The 18,048-nt window shown below is 40.2% G+C and overlaps 1 protein-coding gene across 5 annotated transcripts in view; it reads right to left on the reverse strand.

Moving 5' to 3' along the window:
- B4GALT6 (beta-1,4-galactosyltransferase 6) overlaps nt 1–18,048 on the reverse strand; it is a 69,693-nt gene that overhangs the window by 29,362 nt on the left and 22,283 nt on the right. For 4 of the 5 annotated variants that reach the window (XM_009252314.4, XM_024235897.3, XM_002828143.5 and 1 more), the window contains 2 exons: nt 13,492–13,605; nt 890–1,014 (listed from right to left, as the gene is read on the reverse strand). In XM_009252314.4, the coding sequence (XP_009250589.1) occupies nt 890–1,014; nt 13,492–13,605 (239 nt within the window). Of the gene's footprint in view, nt 1–889; nt 1,015–13,491; nt 13,606–18,048 lie in introns of those variants that run through there. The other variant, XM_054537762.1, reaches the window with a different exon arrangement.

The raw sequence follows: 18,048 nt of genomic DNA on the forward strand, positions 1-18,048 counted from the left end.
ACAAATATTCTAGAAGTATACTAATGTTTTAAAAGAGAAAACTGAAACTGTTTCCAGATCAAGATTATATCACAATCCTTTAGGAAATAACACTTGATTTATCAGTTGTAGTTTTCATTGGAATTACATACATGTTATTTCTTACTCAAACGTAATAACATTAGATGAATATGCACTTATTAACCAATTTCACAGCTTTGAGGGCAAGTCTGGTTTAAATTATGGCTTTCAATTTTTTTAAAGCAGCAGAGGCAAACCCACCCCCTTACAGTTTTTCAAACAAAACATTGAATAGAATTCTGACATATCAAAAAGACTGAAAGCTTGGGCTGTGCCTTCCGAAGCCAAGAAGAGCCCAAAGTCCAACTTTTCAAGTCCCACAGTGATCTCCGAGCAGCCTCTTTATAATCTTGGATTCTCAGAAACAGAGCTTGAAGACCCCAATGCCAGAACAAACTGAAAATCAGGATATTAATATCCTCCCAGTGAGTTCTCACGATTCAGAAATTGGTGAGGCTATGCTTGCAGGTGTCAGTAATCATTAGGGACAGCTGCAGGAGGCAGGGAACTCACAGCCTCTCTTCCAAACAGAACAGAACAACAAAAAAATCTGTTTTCCAAGCCAAACTCAAGTCACGTATTTATTACCAGGAACTCAAAGAGAATGAACCCAGCATCTATTTTGTATCTACACAGGTGCATTTACAGTCTTCACACGTAACACTTAAATCACATTTGAATTATAAATAGTAAACATTAAAGACAAAACTTTTGACGTTCTAAATTTATCAAGACTTAAAGACATTTGTCTCTGTATTTTGAATCAAGCACATTCTTTCCTGAAATGCTTAGTAACAGTCAAATTGCTTATGAAAAGAATTTACCTCACCTTCCATCTGGGTTTACAGTCTTTTGGCCTCCAATGACCCCCTGGCTCAATATCTAAATCCTTGGAGAAGAGTTGATGAATTTCATCAAAACTGACTTCGCTTACATTGACATTGAGGAATCCTCCTACAAATTAAAAATGTGAAGAATTGTTTTAATAATTTTTGCCTCAAAGATCTAGTAGAACAAATAATAATCAGCAGGGTGATGGCATAACTTAGTTGCCAGGACAATACAGTTTATTCCTGTTACCACCACAAAATTATGAATAGAGCCCCCTTTCACTTTTAGTTTCAATGATAATATATATGGTCATCCTACTATGTTTGGTAAATCGGCCAAAGAAAATCAAATTCTTTTGAAAAACCTTTTTGCTTTTGGGTAATATATTGAATAATTTAGTATTATTTGGAAAATGTTTGCATGTCATTATAACTTAACACTGCAATTTAACAACTATTCAAATATTTTAATACCATTTTTAATTTTAACATTTTCAACATAGGGGACACAATGGCACAGTACTTAACAATGAAATAAGCGGTCAGATTGACTGGGAACTGATTCCTAGCTTCTGTCCATTGGGAAAATTATTTAACCTCTCTGTGCCTCAGCTTCCTTCTCTGTAAAAAGGACAGTGATGCCTGCCTCCCAAGGTGGTCGCATCCATTCCAAAAGATCATCTGTGTGAAGGATCATATGCAGTGTCAGGCATTAGGTACAACCAACAAATGTTAGCTACTATTACTGTTATCTACTGACATTTCTTAAGACAGGGAATTTGCAAACACAATTCAAAGCATTGATTCTGAGCACTTACCATATATCAGGCCCCTTGGCATACAAAACTGAAAAGCCACTTCTGAGATATTCCTGGTCTAATAGGCACTCGTTCTCCAAATTAACAAATATATGACATTACTGGAGGTGTTCTCACTAGTAGCTTTTCTAATGTATACCATTGAAACAGGAATGAATCTTGAACGGAAAACCACTTCTGTTAACCCCAAAAGAGAACTAAGAATCAGGAAGCCTCTTTATCTCCCCCTGAATTAAAATAGCTGCATGATCACTAACATCCCTTCAAAGCAATGCCATCTTCAATGACTTCACTGTTGGAACAGGATGTAAAAGGCTATTGAAACTGCAGATCATCTTTTAGCAGTTTAAATGTCATCCGTTAACTTCCAAATAGGTACAAATTGCTCTGGAGTGCTCTCCAGCCAAATTCTTCTCTCTGACCTCATCTCATAAAATACAAACCAACAAATGTTGAGGTTTCCCATTTCGAGTCTTCTGAGTTTCATGTGGCCACAATTTCACATAAAAACACTCAGTTCCTCTCTAGAGAGCCTCTTTGCTCCTGCTATTCTATATTTTAGGAGTTTTCACAATGGCCTCTCTTCCTGTCCCCACTTCATCCTAACCAGGCAGAGCTGTCAGTAGCCTCCACGCAGGCATGCTAGAGTATTTTACATCGAAATACCTGCTTCCCAGAATAAGTCAGAAAAAGAACTGCAATCTTCTAATGCCTGCCTGTTCTACTGACAACATAAGCAGTCTTTTATAACCAAACACTCAGCCTTCAGTGTGACAAGACACACAAACTAGCTAATCTTAGAAAGGTCAGATTCATCTAAAAGAAAGAAAAACCTATGAACTTGCAGAGAAAGAGTAAGTAAAATGTAAGATTGATCAGTAAACATAAGTACAGACTATCATGACTCAGCTGACAAAGAACAGAATCTAACATTGTAATCAAATAAAATTTACACAAATAAATCTGATACATTTAATAGTATGCATGATTGCTAAAATGATAGTAATTAGGCTAAATAATAAGCAGTTCATATAAGTAACTGAAGCTGGTATTCTTTCTGCACTGTTAAACCAAATTTTTTGTCTTTTTTCCAGCTTTATTGCTTCAATAGCTGTAATCATCATTATTGTCAGCAGTTTTCTCCAGCATCATTTGCAGTTTAATTTCCATCTCCAACACATATGTGCTGGCAAGAGACAGGCTTTATTTCTTTCCCTCAATAGAGAAGGCTTCCTCTGTCCATCACTATCCCCATGCCTGAGGTATCCTAAGTTCACACTCCTCGGGGTTGTGCGCCTCCCCCACCCCATCCACACCCCTCAGAGTCCATCAGGAGCTTTCGTATGTGCTTGTTGCCCTTTGCTCTGAAATCCTAATAATTTGCTCATTGAAGGCTAAAGACTGACCCGGTGGCATGCTACCCACGATAAGAGCAACATCACTATACTGGGGAGTGTAGGGGACAGGCCTCCCAGGACAGGTATTGCCACCACTGGGAACAGCAGAAGTGTGATCAGAGAGAGAGAGGAAGAACAAACATTCATCATTGTGGGGAGTGGTATTAGGGAGAAGATCCTGTACGTAGGAAGGGAAGGGAAAAGGGCATGTTATAAAAAGAGTGGCCGGGAAGAAGTATGCTGCAGATAAACTAATGATGGTGTGGTTTCCAAACCGTCTTCAGGAAAGACCTCTCTCGGGGATCCTGTGGTTGGAGGAGGGAGGACTCACGCTCCCCCAACACGGCCACTTTCATCTCTTTCGAGTACTCTTTTGTCCCCTTTATGTTTCACTCAAGAAAACCTTCCCTGCTTTAAAAACAAAACAAAAGGCATCAGAAAACCATCTGCTATGAATGAAACCAGAGAGGGAATGTCCTTCTTGTAAAGAAGGATGCCATCAACTGGGCCAGTCCCCTTTATTTCACTCGCTGAGATTTCAAGGGCAACTGAAGAGATCCACTGAACTCCATGGAGAGCCAATCTTCACTCTCCTCTGTGGTGAATCTGAGATTGGTTGTTGTTGTTCTTAATCCCAGATGTGATAGTATAAATCTGAGATTTTTAACTGGCACAAGTGGTTTCTTTCCCAGTTAGAGATCTAAAGATCAGAAAATAAATATGTTGACTGAAATCCATTTACCCAGCAGTGTAATCACAATCAGCAAATGTAAATAATATAATTTACCAAATACTGAATTTCACTATTTTGAAGGTGGCGCTGGGGTTAGAAAGGAAAGAGCAGGAGAACTGAGTGTCTGAAGAGTGGAGGGGCTGCCAAGTACCTAGAGGGTCAAGGTGAAGGACAGGGAACTCAAGTCAGCTGGAAGCTACCTTCCAGTCGTGTGTGCCAAACTGCTTCTGTCATGTGTGAGGGTAACTTAGTTGCACCATTGGTTATGTAGGACATTTACTATAATTTCCTAATGCCGAATTTGCAAGATATGTAGCAATGCTGCCCGTCTGGGAAAGCCAGGCATGCATGGGCCCAAACAACAGGCTTATTGTGCTGTGGATGATAATGTATCACATGACATGATTTAGGATTTTATTTTTACTATTAAAATATAATTCTTAAAATAACAAATATTCAAAACCTATGAATTACCTACATTTATATTTTTCTAACATTTCAAGTAAAATTTAAGGCATATAATCTCCAGAGAGTTGTTTGCTCTATAAATCAATAGTTTTAAATAACTATTTCATTTTGTTTGGAGCTTATATCTATTTTTTGGTATCTAAAACCTAATTCTGGATATGTTGGCTTTTGTCTGTTTTACCCTCAGGGTTTTAAATGTTCACAGCTCAAAGAGCTGATGACAGTGTCAGAGAAAGACCTGAATTTCCCCTAGAAATGTCCCTTACGGTAAATTCCTCTCCAAAGCTAGAAAAGCATTTTTATGATAAGATGGGACATTCCCTCCCCCAGCCTCTGTGCTGCCTCCTGAGCATAGCTCTGAGGCTGAACAGTTATGAGTCATCCAGCCATTGGTCACCTCCTGTCCTTTCTGAAGCCAACACTAGACACTGCCTATTTCAAATCCTTTACTTAAGCTTCTCGACTTCTAAAATTTTACAACTTCTGCTTAACAAATGATTTCTTACTCAAGTTTTCTTGAAGCAACCAAACCTGAGCATTGTAAACATAAGACAGAGCATTAGTCACACATCCCCGCTGCCAAGGGCAATGCCTGGACACAGAATGAATGAATGAATGAGTGAGTAGGAAGATTCCTGTCTCATCCCTGCTTCCGCCTACCTGCATTTCTACTCCCTGGCTCCATCAGGTGCTAAACTATTTCTTTAAGACATTTATGCAAAACTGTGCATCCAACAAAGGCCTAATATCCAGAATCTATAAGGAATTTAAACAATTCAACAAGCAAAAAACAACCCCATTAAAAAATGAGCAAAAGATCCTAACTTCTTAAAAGGAAACATTCAAGTAGCCAACAAACATAAAAAAAGATGCTCCAAATCACTAATCATCAGAGAAATGCATATTAAAACCACGATAAGACAGCATCAAATACCAATAGGAAAAGCCATTATTGAAAAGTCAAAAAACAACAGATGCTGGTGAGGCTTGGGAAGAAAAGGAGATGCTTATACACTGTTGGTGAGAATGTAAGTTAGTTCAGCCACTGTGGAAAGCAGTTTGGAGATCTCTCAAAAAACATAAAACAGAACTACCATTTGATCCAGCAATCCTATTACTGTGTGAACATCCAAAAGAAAATAAATCATTCTACCAAAAAGGCACATGCACTATTATGTTCATTGCAGCAATATTCACAATAGTGAATTCACAGTGACACCCAGCTCTGTGTCCAGACCCTGAATCACAGTCACCTAGAAATGACTGGCTTTCAACTCTGACACTGCACCCTCTCATTAAAGCCTCTTTCCCTTTCACCTTCTCCCACTCCCCTCCCATGAAGTCCCTCTTCAATTTCATGAAGACTTGAAGTCCTCTCTGCTATATCCACACTGGCCTCCATATAAAGTGGTTTGCTAATTTTGATCTGTGCCTAAGAATTACCAGCTGTGCTTGTTTAAAATGCAGCTGACTGGCCATATTGTCAAAGTTTCTGTGTCAGTTGAAGCTCATGGGTCACGTTTATGGTCACTGGCTTTAACTGAACACATTTCAACAGCTTGAACTACCCACCATTGAGTCCTGCCTTTCAAAGGAAAAAGCTAGAACCCACTCTCTAAACCCTTCTAGCAGGTAGGAGTGGTCACATGACCAAATGCACCCGAGGTGGTGGCAAAAGCTTCTAGCTTTACAGGAACCAAGAAGTGGCACTTCTGGTCTCCAGACCTGAGCAATGCTGGTAGGAGGTTTAAGCCCTGACAAGCGGCAGCAGGAGATGCTTCAAAGCAGTCTGAGCCTTGTTCTGGCTGCTCAATTTCTCAACCTAATTCTCTAGCCACCCAGGTTGTCTCTGGGCTCTCTAATATATTTCCATGAATTCTTTTTTTCTCTTAAATCAGATAAAGTATATTCTGTGGTTTGCAACCAAGAACCCTGACTTTCGCAGTCTAGGGTTTAGCTCAGAGGCTGCATTTTTAACAGGTATCCCAGCTGCATTTTTTTTTTTTTTTTTTTTTTGAGACGGAGTCTCATTCTGTCACCCAGGCTGGAATGCTGTGGCGCCATCTCGGCTCACTACAAGCTCTGCCTCCCAGGTTCACGCAATTCTCCTGCCTCAGCCCCGAGTAGCTGGGACTACAGGCACCTGCCACCACGCCTGGCTAATTTTTTGTATTTTTAGTAAAGACGGGGTTTCACCGTGTTAGACAGGATGGTCTCAATCTCCTGAGCTTGTGATCCACCCACCTCGGCCTCCCAAAGTGCTGGGATTACAGGCACCGCGCCCAGCCCCCAGCTGCATTTTTAACAAGTGTAGGTCATCTGAATCACACTTAAGAGAAATGCAGCTCTATGACCTTCACCCGATCACAGCACCTACACATTGACAAACACCTTATCTACCACCCCCTCAACCTGCCACACTTGAGCTACAGGTCCCATCCTTGCAGCGACAATTATCCATGCTCCAATTCTTTACCTAATAAACAGCACCAAAGAAAGCACGTAAGCATATAAATTAATCCCATCATTTGGGTGGCAATACCTAACATATTGCCTCAAGCATAGTAAGTTTTCAGCAAAAACAAGTGTCACTTTTTTTTGTATTGTGACTCCACCAGGGTGGGGTGGGGGGCTCTCTAGGATAACCTGTTAGTCACCTTTTAATTTATGATTAGTTGACTTCACTTTTCATTCCCTATGACAACTTTTTCAATGCTTACTCCTCCCTTTCAAGCTGCTCAGTCCTTCCTGGCCATCCCCTCCGGAATACATGGCCTCCTGCTTTACTAGGAAAACACACACAGCAGGCACGAGCACCCTACCTCTCCACCTCATCTCCAAATAAACCGCGGGCTTCCTCAGCGGAGGAGGCATTCCTGAGGCTTTCCATGCTCACTCTTCAACCTGAGGCATTGTCTCCATTCACTTTCTAACCTGGCTCTATGGAGACCTCCCTTGTGCTTCTCCCTCATCCTTCCCAGTTCTCTTCTCTTCTTTTTTTTTTGAGATGGAGTCTCCCTCTGTTTCCCAGGCTGAAGTGCAGTCGCGTGATCTCGGCTCACTGCTAGCTCCACCTCCTGGGTTCACGCCATTCTCCTGCCTCAGCCTCCCCAGTAGCTGGGACTACAGGCGCCCGCCACCACGCCCAACTAATTTTTTGTATTTTTGGTAGAGACGGGGTTTCACCGTGTTAGCCAGGATGGTCTCGATCTCCTGACCTCGTTATCTGCCCGCCTCGGCCTCTCAAAGTGCTGGGATTACAGGTGTGAGCCACCGCGCCCGGCCTCTTCTCTCCATCCTTTCTTTCCATCATGCCTACAACACGCTCAAGTCCATCTCTTCCTAAAGGGCTCTTCCCTTACCTCCACCTCCTCCAGATCCTTTACCCCAATCTCCTTCCCTTTGCCGCCAAACTTCTCTCATTTCACCTACAGTCTTCACACACATCTGACTCACTTCTCAAGAGTCTACTTTGCTTCTTTCCCAACCACTTTACTGAAATCGTGCTTGCTGTGTTCTCCACCCATTTTCTGCAGCAAATTCAGTGGCCCTTTCACAGTTCCTCACTCTCCCTGCTGTCTGGAGGTGTGTGACAAGACACAGCAGTCTCTTTCTGGGATGTGTTCCTCCCTGGCCCCCCAGACACCACCCTCTGGCTTCTCTACGTTCCTGTCTCCCCTTCTTCTGTTAACCGCCACTCACCTCACAAGTACGGATCTTCTCAGGGACCCACTCTCGGCCTTCTTTCCATCTCACTTCCTCTAATCTTCAGTCCAGATCTCTTACGAAAGGCAGACGCCAAGTTAACCCTCTTGAACTTCAAACAAAACAGCCCAAACGGAACCCACTAACTTCCCCATCCTCCAAATGCGACGGTTACTCTGTATCACTTCAGTTCATGGTTACCAAGTCAGAAACCTGGAAATTAACCCTCACCCCTCAACTGGTCACCACATCTGGCCAATGGCACCCTATAGGTTCTTTTTTGTGCCTTCTCCTCTCTCCAACGCCACAGCCTTGGCATTTGCCCTTGTTGTTGCCCGTCGGCTCCCTGCAGCAAGCTCCTCATTGGTCTCCTGGTGATCCCAGTATTTCTCCATTCTCACCCCTTGTTCAGCTTCTCATCTGAATCATCTTCCTAAAATACAATCCTAGTCCATCATTCACCTGCCTAAAGCCTTCGATGGTTCTCCATTTCCCTAAAGCAGTGGTGTTTGTTTATTTTGCTTTTTTTTTTTTTTTTTTTGCCCCTAGACCCTGTGAAAATCATGCACTGTCTGTCACCTGAGAGAAATGCATACAGGCTCATAAATCAACTGTCTGCATATAAGCTCACAGGCTCTTCTCCCTCTGAAGCTCACCTCATGGATGCCTAGGAATGATGGAACCCACAAGGCCCTCAGATTCCTCAGCCCTTTATACAAGACCCTTCTGGCCAGCTTCATTTCTCATACACGCCACTTACACACCCTCTCTGGGCAGAGCCGACCACTCTCCAGTCCGGGAATACACAGAGCCTCCTCGTGGTGATGCTGTTCTCTCTCAGCTATCTTGCAAGACCCAGTTCTGATGACACCCCTCTCTGACATCGTCCTTTCCCTTCCAGAATAAACTGCTGTCTCCCTTTTGTCACATTCGTAACCTTTTTTCTTTTTTTTTTTTTTGAGACAAAGTCTCCCTCTGTTGCCTGGGCTGGAGTACAGTGGTGCAATCTCGGTTCACTGCAACCTCTGCCTCCAAGGTTCAAGCGATACTCCACCTCAGCCTCCCAAGTAGCTGGGACTACAGGCGCGCACCACTGCACTTGGCTAATTTGTGTGTGTGTGTTTTTGGTAGAGACGGGTTTCACCATGGTGGCCAGGCTGGTCTTGAACTCCTGACCTCAGGTAACCCACCTGCCTCAGCCTCCCAAACTGCTAGGAAACAGGCGTGAGCCACCACGCCCGGCCTCATAACCTTTTCATAGCATGCCTTTCTCCAAGTGTGTTACCTGCTCCGAGCTGCCACACACATGACCATATTCAGTCTCGTCTCTCCCGTGCCTGCTTCTATGAACAACACAGGGACTGCTGCGCAGTGGCTGTTCATCAGTGACTTGTTGACTCTAAAATGGCTCCCATCTCTTTTTTTTTTTTTACAATAAACATATGCATGACAGTTTGTTACATTAGCATTATTTGAGCTTTGCTGAAGTTTGTTTGCTTATCTTTTCCTTCTTTGCTGATTTTCATTTGAATTATTTAAATCCATCTCAAGAAGTCCTTGGAGCTTTTGTCATATTCATAAGGTTAGCAATTATAGAAACTATCAGGGTTAAACCATAAAAGGAACTATTCCACAAATAGTAAGAACAGAATATATAAAGGTCACTGCAAACGTATTCTATTTGAATAAGAATTAAAAGATAGGAAAACTAAAGGTAAGTCTATTTTCAGTCTAATGCAGAGTATGCAATTGACATTTTCCATTTCTACCTCACCCATAAAAATTAAAATCAAAACATCCACACTAAGCACTTATTAATTTTTAACCTTAGACAAGGCGAAACTTCTATTTTACTTTGTTAGCACAAAGAATCTTACATAAATGCAATAAAGCTGAATGTGGATTTGCCCTTTGGAGAATCTATAAATATTAACAAACAAGAAAGAAGTATTCACTCATACTCTTCATATAAAAAATACACATTAAAATAGATTTTATAGTGTAATTGGCCACTATTGAATATGAAACACTGCTGAAATGTATGAAACACATTTTATCTATATTCTAGTTTGAAAAAGTCACTTTATCTTTACAGAAATCCAGTGCCAGTGTTTCCATTGCTATACTAGGTAAAAATCAAAGAAGTTTACAACAGAATAATCAAATACACCAATGTTAAGCCTTAACTTCACTTTTAGTGACTATAAGTAAATATCACTTGTACTTGAATGGTTTTCATCCAAGTAGATCTAATTCTTACACAAATCCCTTCTCATTCTTATTTGGGAAAGAATCATATTCAATTATTTTGTGTAACTATTATAAGATTTTATACTTATGTATTTTATTGCATTGTTCTCTATTATCAATGAAAACTATCTTTTTAAGTAAAAAAATGTAAGGATACATAGCTAATAATAAAACTTCTAAACTCTACACATTTCTCCTAGGTGTCTCATTCCCTTGACCATTGTAAAGTCTGGCTCTATTATTCAAAGAAGGAGGGAGAAGGAAAGGGAGAATCAAATTAATGCCTATCAAACTTCAAGCACTGTGCTTCATTCTATCCCTGCCACACTCTGCAGGTGGTATCAGAATCCCAGGTTTTACAGGTAGGTAAATTAAGCCTCCACTTTACGGAGGTCACAGGACTAGTGAAGTGCTCTGTTGGGCAGCTCGTGCAAGGCTCTCTTGGCAGAAGCCTCGTTATGTTGGCTGTACCCATGGCTCCTTTCTAAAGCCTTATCTGTACGTGGCTGTATTTTCTACCAAATCACCTTGCCACCATGGCCACCACAGCCACCACTAATTGGGCACAAAATTGGGACAGGACCCGAAGTTGGCAGCCCATGAGAGGGGCTGCTGTGAAAAGATGGCTGGCCACACCAGTGTGATCCTCTCTTATAAAAGAATGCAAGGATCCCAGGGAAGCAGAGAGAAGGGGCAGTAGTGCTGAGACCCCTCCCCAACCCCGGTGAAAAGGCAGTGCACAGCAGCCATACATGACACAATCTCTCAGGCACCACGACAGAGACGGTACAATGGGCTGTGGGGCGGGAGGAGAGGAGTACCAGAATGAGGAAGTGGCAGACAGATGCTTTGAAATAGAGTTTAATTAGTACTCATAAAGCACTAATTAAAGAAAATGGCAACTAAACCAAGAACAGAAAGATTTCCTGAAACTATAAACCTTGAATATGAAAATTATGAAGATGAAATTATTGTAATCAATATTTCAACAGAACACAGAACATTACCCAGTGGTTTCAGTATTACACAGACAAAAGTATTCATTTTTAGGAAAACAAGGCTGCAATAACAAAGTAATGACAACCACAAAAATCACTGAGTTCCATTCTTTATTACGGTATAGCAAAGAGCAAGATTAGAATCACCTGAGAATTTTTTTTTTCTTAAATACCAGGGACCAGGCCCACTACTCTAGATCAGTGGGTCTCAATACGTGGCCCAAGGTTCAGCAGGAACAGCATCACCTTGCGGGACTTGTTAGAAATGCAGATTCTCAGGCCCGCTCCAGACCTGCTGAGTCTGAAACTCTTGAGAGCTGGACCAGCAATGGGACTTGACAAGATGATCCGGGCGATTTTGATGTACCCTCAAGACTGAAAGCCATGGCCTTAGATGATATTAGAAGGTCAATCTTTCTTTTTATTATCGATATATCTATCAACAATAAACTAAAACAAATCCTACAAATATGATAGGCAAAGGCTAATTTCCTCAATTAAAAATCTCGCGTAAAGAATAAAAAACACAGATACAAAATGCATCATAATATGGATAAATAAGCAATTCAAAAAGATGTTTATTTAAATCTTTGTATCAAATCCAAGATACAAACCTATATGTACAAAGTATGCTTAAAAATCATGGGGCAGGGGTAGAAGACATACCAAAAAAAAAAAAAAAAGCCAAAATAATAGCCGTGTGGCTTCTGAGTGTTGAGAGTACAGCATAGTGTTTTTTTTTTTAATAATGATAATGTATTATCTTTGTAATTTAAAAAATATATATTTAAAGTACAGTAGCTTTATCACTACCACATATTACACACAAAGGTTAAAAACAAAATAGTAAAATCATTAGAAGGAAATAAAGGTATTTATCTGTATGGCCTCTGGGTAAGAAAAGCTTTAAGACCAAAAAAAAAGCAAAACCCCTAAGTAAAGTGATTAAAAAATTTGAAAAGGTCATAATTTTAAACTTCCATAAAATAAAAGACAAAATAAAACGAGAAGCCTGGGAATGTGAAAAGATACTTACGAAACACATAGCAGACAACAGGCCACTGCCAGAATATAAAGAATTTCCACAGGTCAATACCAACACACAATAACCAACCAGGAACTGATAAAGCCCATGATGCAACAAGTCACAGGAGAGAAAATTTAAAAACACAAACATGGGAAAACTTAACCCACCAGGAATGAGGGAAGTGAAAATTGAAACAACGAGAAACCATTTGTTAATCTTTCAGATTAGCAAGAATTTAAAAGTCCATCAATATCAAAGTGGTACATTCATGCTTTGCTGTTAGGGATATAAACTGATATAGCTGCTTTTGAGAGCAATTGACAAAATCTGGAAAAACTGAGCCAACCTACCCAGCAATTCCACCACTAGCCATCAACCCTCAAGTACACATGCATATATGCACAGGAAAACTCACGCTCTGTTGTTCTTTATACCAAAATATATATATATATATATTGCTATTTTGTGATAGCAAAACTGTTGAAACAGCCTAAACGTCCATCAGCGGGGAAACAGGTAAATGAGATGTGATACATTTATACAAAGACGTACCACACAGTAATAGTTAAGAGAAAAAAATTAGATCTATATGTAACAACATGGGTAGTTCTCAAAAAAGTATGTAAAAAAGCAAGTTACAAGAATGAAATGTACTTTATAGACCCATTTACATAAATTCTCCTTTGAAATAATATCTATTTCCTATATAGACATCTATCTATGTAAAAAACAATTTTCATAACCTGTAAGAATACTCAGCAAACTCTCAGTAGAGGTGAGGTTACTTCTGAGGAAGGAATGGGGAGCCAGCACTGGGGATGGTGGTCAAAAAGGACTGGTTTAATCAGGAACATTTTAACATATTCAAAAGGAGACTACACATTAATTACTCTCTTGAGCACTATTTTAAAAGAACTTGGACATAGGTAAGCCAAAGTATTAGTTTTTAAAACTGGGTGGGAACAATATGGGTATTTGTCATTTTCCCCCTTTGTATTTTTCTTCAGCTTTTCAATCATCCCACTTCAAAAAGTGCTTTGCCAAAAAATAAATAAATAAATAAAAGTTCAAATAACGTGCTGCATAATATAAACGCTTGCACCCAGGTGCACATGACCTGCTCCTGCTGCGCTCAAATCATGTGGTTTTTATGACTGTATTGTAACACAAGTAAACAGTTAAGTCAAAATTAGATGACGACTTACGCATATAAGGCAGCTTTTCTGGACAGGGGAGGTATGGTGAGTATGTGAAGTTTTCCGGGAGATACGTTGTTGTTTGAACAAGATAATCACTTGAATTATTGCCTTCGGGATAATCTTGGAAAGAGAGAAAAGAGTTATAAAAAAAAAAGGCCTTTTGCTTTCTCCCTGGAATGAAATATGTCACTATCACTGTGAGAAAACTACAATATACAATCTACAGAAGTACTTAAAATCAATTATCTTTAAGGAACTAGAGAACAGCAAACTGCTGCAGGGAACAGACCTCTCAGCATGATTTCCCAAGAGACATCTAGAGAGCAGCACACCCTTATCCTTGCACACAGACATAGCAGTCCCATTTACAACCAGGTGAGAACACCTGCTCCCGTCCCTCCCCTGGCTGAGCCCAATCTAAAGGGAGTGTGAAAGTACACCAGGGAATCCCCTCCACTATGGCACAACCACGGGTGTTCCAAACTGCCGCGTGCTGCTACTAGCATCCACAGAGCAGAGGGGTGGGAGTCATGTTTTCTTACCACCTCACACTGTAGAAACTGAGATTTACCCACTCAACTTACTTTTGTAATACAGCTCATTCTAAACCTTTAAGTTAGTCATTCCCAGCCTGTGGGCTGCAGCCCCGGGGGAGCCCTGGAGCTATTATTACATTAGGTCCATTATCTTTAGAGTCAGCAATTAAACTGCATACAGGGCACCAAAGTCAAATGCCTGAGTTCAAATCCTTGCTCCAACACACTGTAGCTGTGTGATACAGGGCAGGACACAATGTAGTTTGCCATCTATGCCTACTTCATACTGTGATTTTTAAACTTCAATAAGATAAAATCTGTAAGGTGCTGAGAACAATCCCTGGCCCACAGAAATAGTTAATAACTATAGCTATGAGCGATTAGAGATGAGCACCTGACCCATGAGACAGTCACAGGCTCAGGATTTTTGAATGTGGAACCAGAGAGATCACACTTCAGTCCCTTTCTGGAGCAAAGTTCTGAGACGCAAATCTAGAAACCATGACACTCAGGTTTCCTGCTATGTAGGGAAGCTGGCCTAAGAGAATGACATCAACATGCAATGAGTGAAATGAGAGATGGAAACAGCTCATTAAACTACCGTCTGTCTCCTGGATCACAAACGATGTACTACAGAAAGTGAAACTCTAGCAGACACTTTAGGAAAATGTGAAGATATTCTTTGAATCTTGAGTCATCTGCTCCAATGAGAGACAATGTAGAAGCTAAACCCTCTGACCATAAGGAAATGACAGAATCCTGCAAATTAGATAGGAAGTATGTGAGAGGAGCCAAAGAAAACTAAGCACCTCCCTTGCACACCTTTACCTAACATCAATATTCAGTCATTGTCACAATGGAGTTGGTGGGGATGCTGCGTGGGAGTCAGGACAGTACTTCAGGGCAGAGACTCACGCCACCTGCAAGGCTGCTGAACGAAAGAGGCCCTGCCACGGCTGCTAAGCAGAGGGTGTTGGGATGGGCAAAGGTTCCGGGTTGGGTACCACGGAGGAAAGAGAAGCCACAAGAGAAGGTCCAATTCCAAAGAAGTGCATGGAAACCCCAGTCACAAATTTCACAGGGCATCAGTAAGGTGTTAAGGTAAATGCAGTCCCAGAAAACCCCAACAAAGTAGAGATCAATGATGGTACAACTGCTAAGGCCTATCCTACCAGGAAGTAGGAAAGCCCCAATGAGACAATCCTCCCCACTCTCTCTCCCTGGGGGAGTGCTGGAAAGCATCTGACAAGGAAAATCTTCCAAATAACAAGGGGAGGAGAAATTCAGTGAACATTAATTGTTTTGTATGCCCAGTGACACCCCAAGACCACAGACACTACACTGGTAGCCCATGCTCAATGTATTCCCCATGTGTCTGAAAGATTTAAAGATACCAAGCAAAAGCAAGTGTAAGAAAGTCCAATAAAGTTCTGATTCTTTTCCTTTTTTTTTTTTTTTTGAGACAGGATCTTGCTGTGTCACATAGACTGGAGTGCAGTGGCGTGATAATAGCTCACTGCAGCATTGACTTCCTGGGCTCAAGTGATCCTCCTAGCTCAGCCTCCCAACTATTAATAGCTGGAACTACAATCACGCACCACCACACCCAGCTAATTTTGTATCTTTTGTAGAGACAGGGTCTTGCCATGTTGCCCAGGCTGGTCTCCAACTCCTCGGCTCAAGCAATCCTCCCACCTCAACCTCCCGAAGTGTTGGGATTACAGGCGCGAGCCACCATGCCTGGCCTGATTCTTTACTTAAGATGTTTTAAATATGTATATCTACATACATACCACAATTCTTGTGTTTTTTTTTTTTTTTTTTTAAAAAAGGGCTTCTCTCTCTATGCGGACTCCTACTTTGCTAGTGGTAGCAGCGAGTGCAATAAGCATGAATTGGGTTTCTGTCACTCCCACCAAAACTGCTTAAGATTACTATTGTTATGAGTTTTGTGACAGTGTCTAGTCAATTTCATTGATTTATACCTTAGAGTTACTTATTTATCTTCAATATTCCTGGAAAGGAAGATAAGGCATTCTTATTTGAGGGAGACACTAAGAAAAGAAAAAAAAAAACAAAAAGAATTCTTAAAAATAAGTTTGCCAAAATTTAAAAAATCAAATCAAAGCATTGTAGTAAAGTCAGGGCAATCTCTCAGAAAGATAGAAAGGAAAGAAAAAGAATTGAAAAACAAGAGAGAAATAATACATAATAGGAGTTCCAAAAAGAAAGGAAAATAACAGGAAGACAAATTATCAAAGAAATAATACAAAAATATTTTGGAGAAATGAAGGGTAAGTTATTCCATATTGATAGGACTGCTCCCAGCAAGAGAAGAAAAAGAAAGCTCCAAGATGCTCTTTGTAAAATTTAAAAATACAAAAAGATCCCAAAAGTCTCCAGAAAGAAAAAACTGGTCCATGAACAGTAACTGCAATCAGGATGGTCAAAGACTTCTCAAAAGCAGCACTGGAAGAGAGAAGACAATGGCATGGGAATTTTGGAAACCCCCCCTTAGCGTGGTCAACTCATGTGCCTAAGGGAAAATTGGTGATAGATTAAGAAGGCTCTGCAAATTGGCGGGAAAAAGGAGTTAACATCAACAAAACTAAACAGATCTACAAAACAAACATAATTACAACTAGACTCAGGAAAACAAACCATTATCTACATTCTCTTAACAACATCAACAATATCGATTTGAATTTAAATTGTGACATAATTATATTGGGGATAAGGATAGGTAAAATTGGGGTGAGACTATAATATTAAATGTCTTTCTTCCATAATAGGAGTAGTTTAAATTGATAAATCAAGAGAGAGCATGATAGAAACATAAAGATAAATACAGAATAAATTGTTAGTTCTCTTGAGGATTGGGACTCAGAGAGGAGTGAGCTAGGAGACTGTTGTTATTATATTATACCCTTTTCTACTTTTAAAATATAGAAAGTTCTACTTAAAATAAAAATGCAAGAATATGAATAAATGAGCAGTTAAAACAATAAATATTGAATGGCAAGTTCTTCACTAATTAGCTAGTGTGCGCTCTCGCTCTCTCTCTCACACACACACACACAGAGTTCATATTATAGCTTTTGTTGCACATACCACCAGAAAAAAGATGGGCTAGCTATATAGAGATGATAATTTTTCTGAATCTCTTCAATTTTTATTAAGGACATACTATACACTACACATTCACAGGAACGAGACAATAAATAAGGTTGTCCTTGGATGTACAACTATGATATAACAATATTTTAAAATACAAAAGAAAAAAAAGTAAGTTTGTCCCTGGGGGTCATCTGCCTTGAGATGTTACAAGGCTCATTTTCTCATAATCCTGAGGCAGAAAAAAATCTACATTTTCATTCAATCCTTTTGTTAATGTCATGCATTAACTTTAAATAAGAGTATTTCCTTACTCTGCATAATTTATTAATTTTATCATTAATGCTTGGGCTCCTTCTCTTTGCCACATGCTATGATTCTCTAAACCCACATCCAACTCACAGAAGTGCTCGGCTCTCTAGACATTTCTGCAAAACAAACTGTTAACTCCTTCTGGGGAGTCACATGGCAACAGGAGGGCCACAGATAATTGTTCTACCTTTTATTTTAGTGCTAGAATGACTGAATCACAAAAGTAAACATTCCATCACTTTTATCAGTTTTTAAAGAACCACATTTAAGCGCCTTCAAGTTACGCAATATCATTATATTCACTTCATTGAATACAAAGTTTTAGAGCTAAATATGTGCTATTCTTGGCCACCTCGTAAGGAGCTCAACTCACTGCCAGACTTAGAGAAACACCTCCACACTCCTTCAGTACTCTGTCCAGTGGTATTTGTGTCTTCCCAATGTATTATGTGTATATAGTCTATCCACCACCCTGGCCATTACTCTGAATATCTCTTTTAATTGAAATCAAATTATCTTTGATTTCTAGCACCTAATAAAAGTACCTACAACATAGTAGGAACATACTATAAATAAACACCTCACAAACGATAATACAGCC

Source organism: Pongo abelii, chromosome 17, assembly GCF_028885655.2.
Source record: "Pongo abelii isolate AG06213 chromosome 17, NHGRI_mPonAbe1-v2.0_pri, whole genome shotgun sequence".
NCBI classification, from domain to species: Eukaryota; Metazoa; Chordata; class Mammalia; order Primates; family Hominidae; genus Pongo; species Pongo abelii.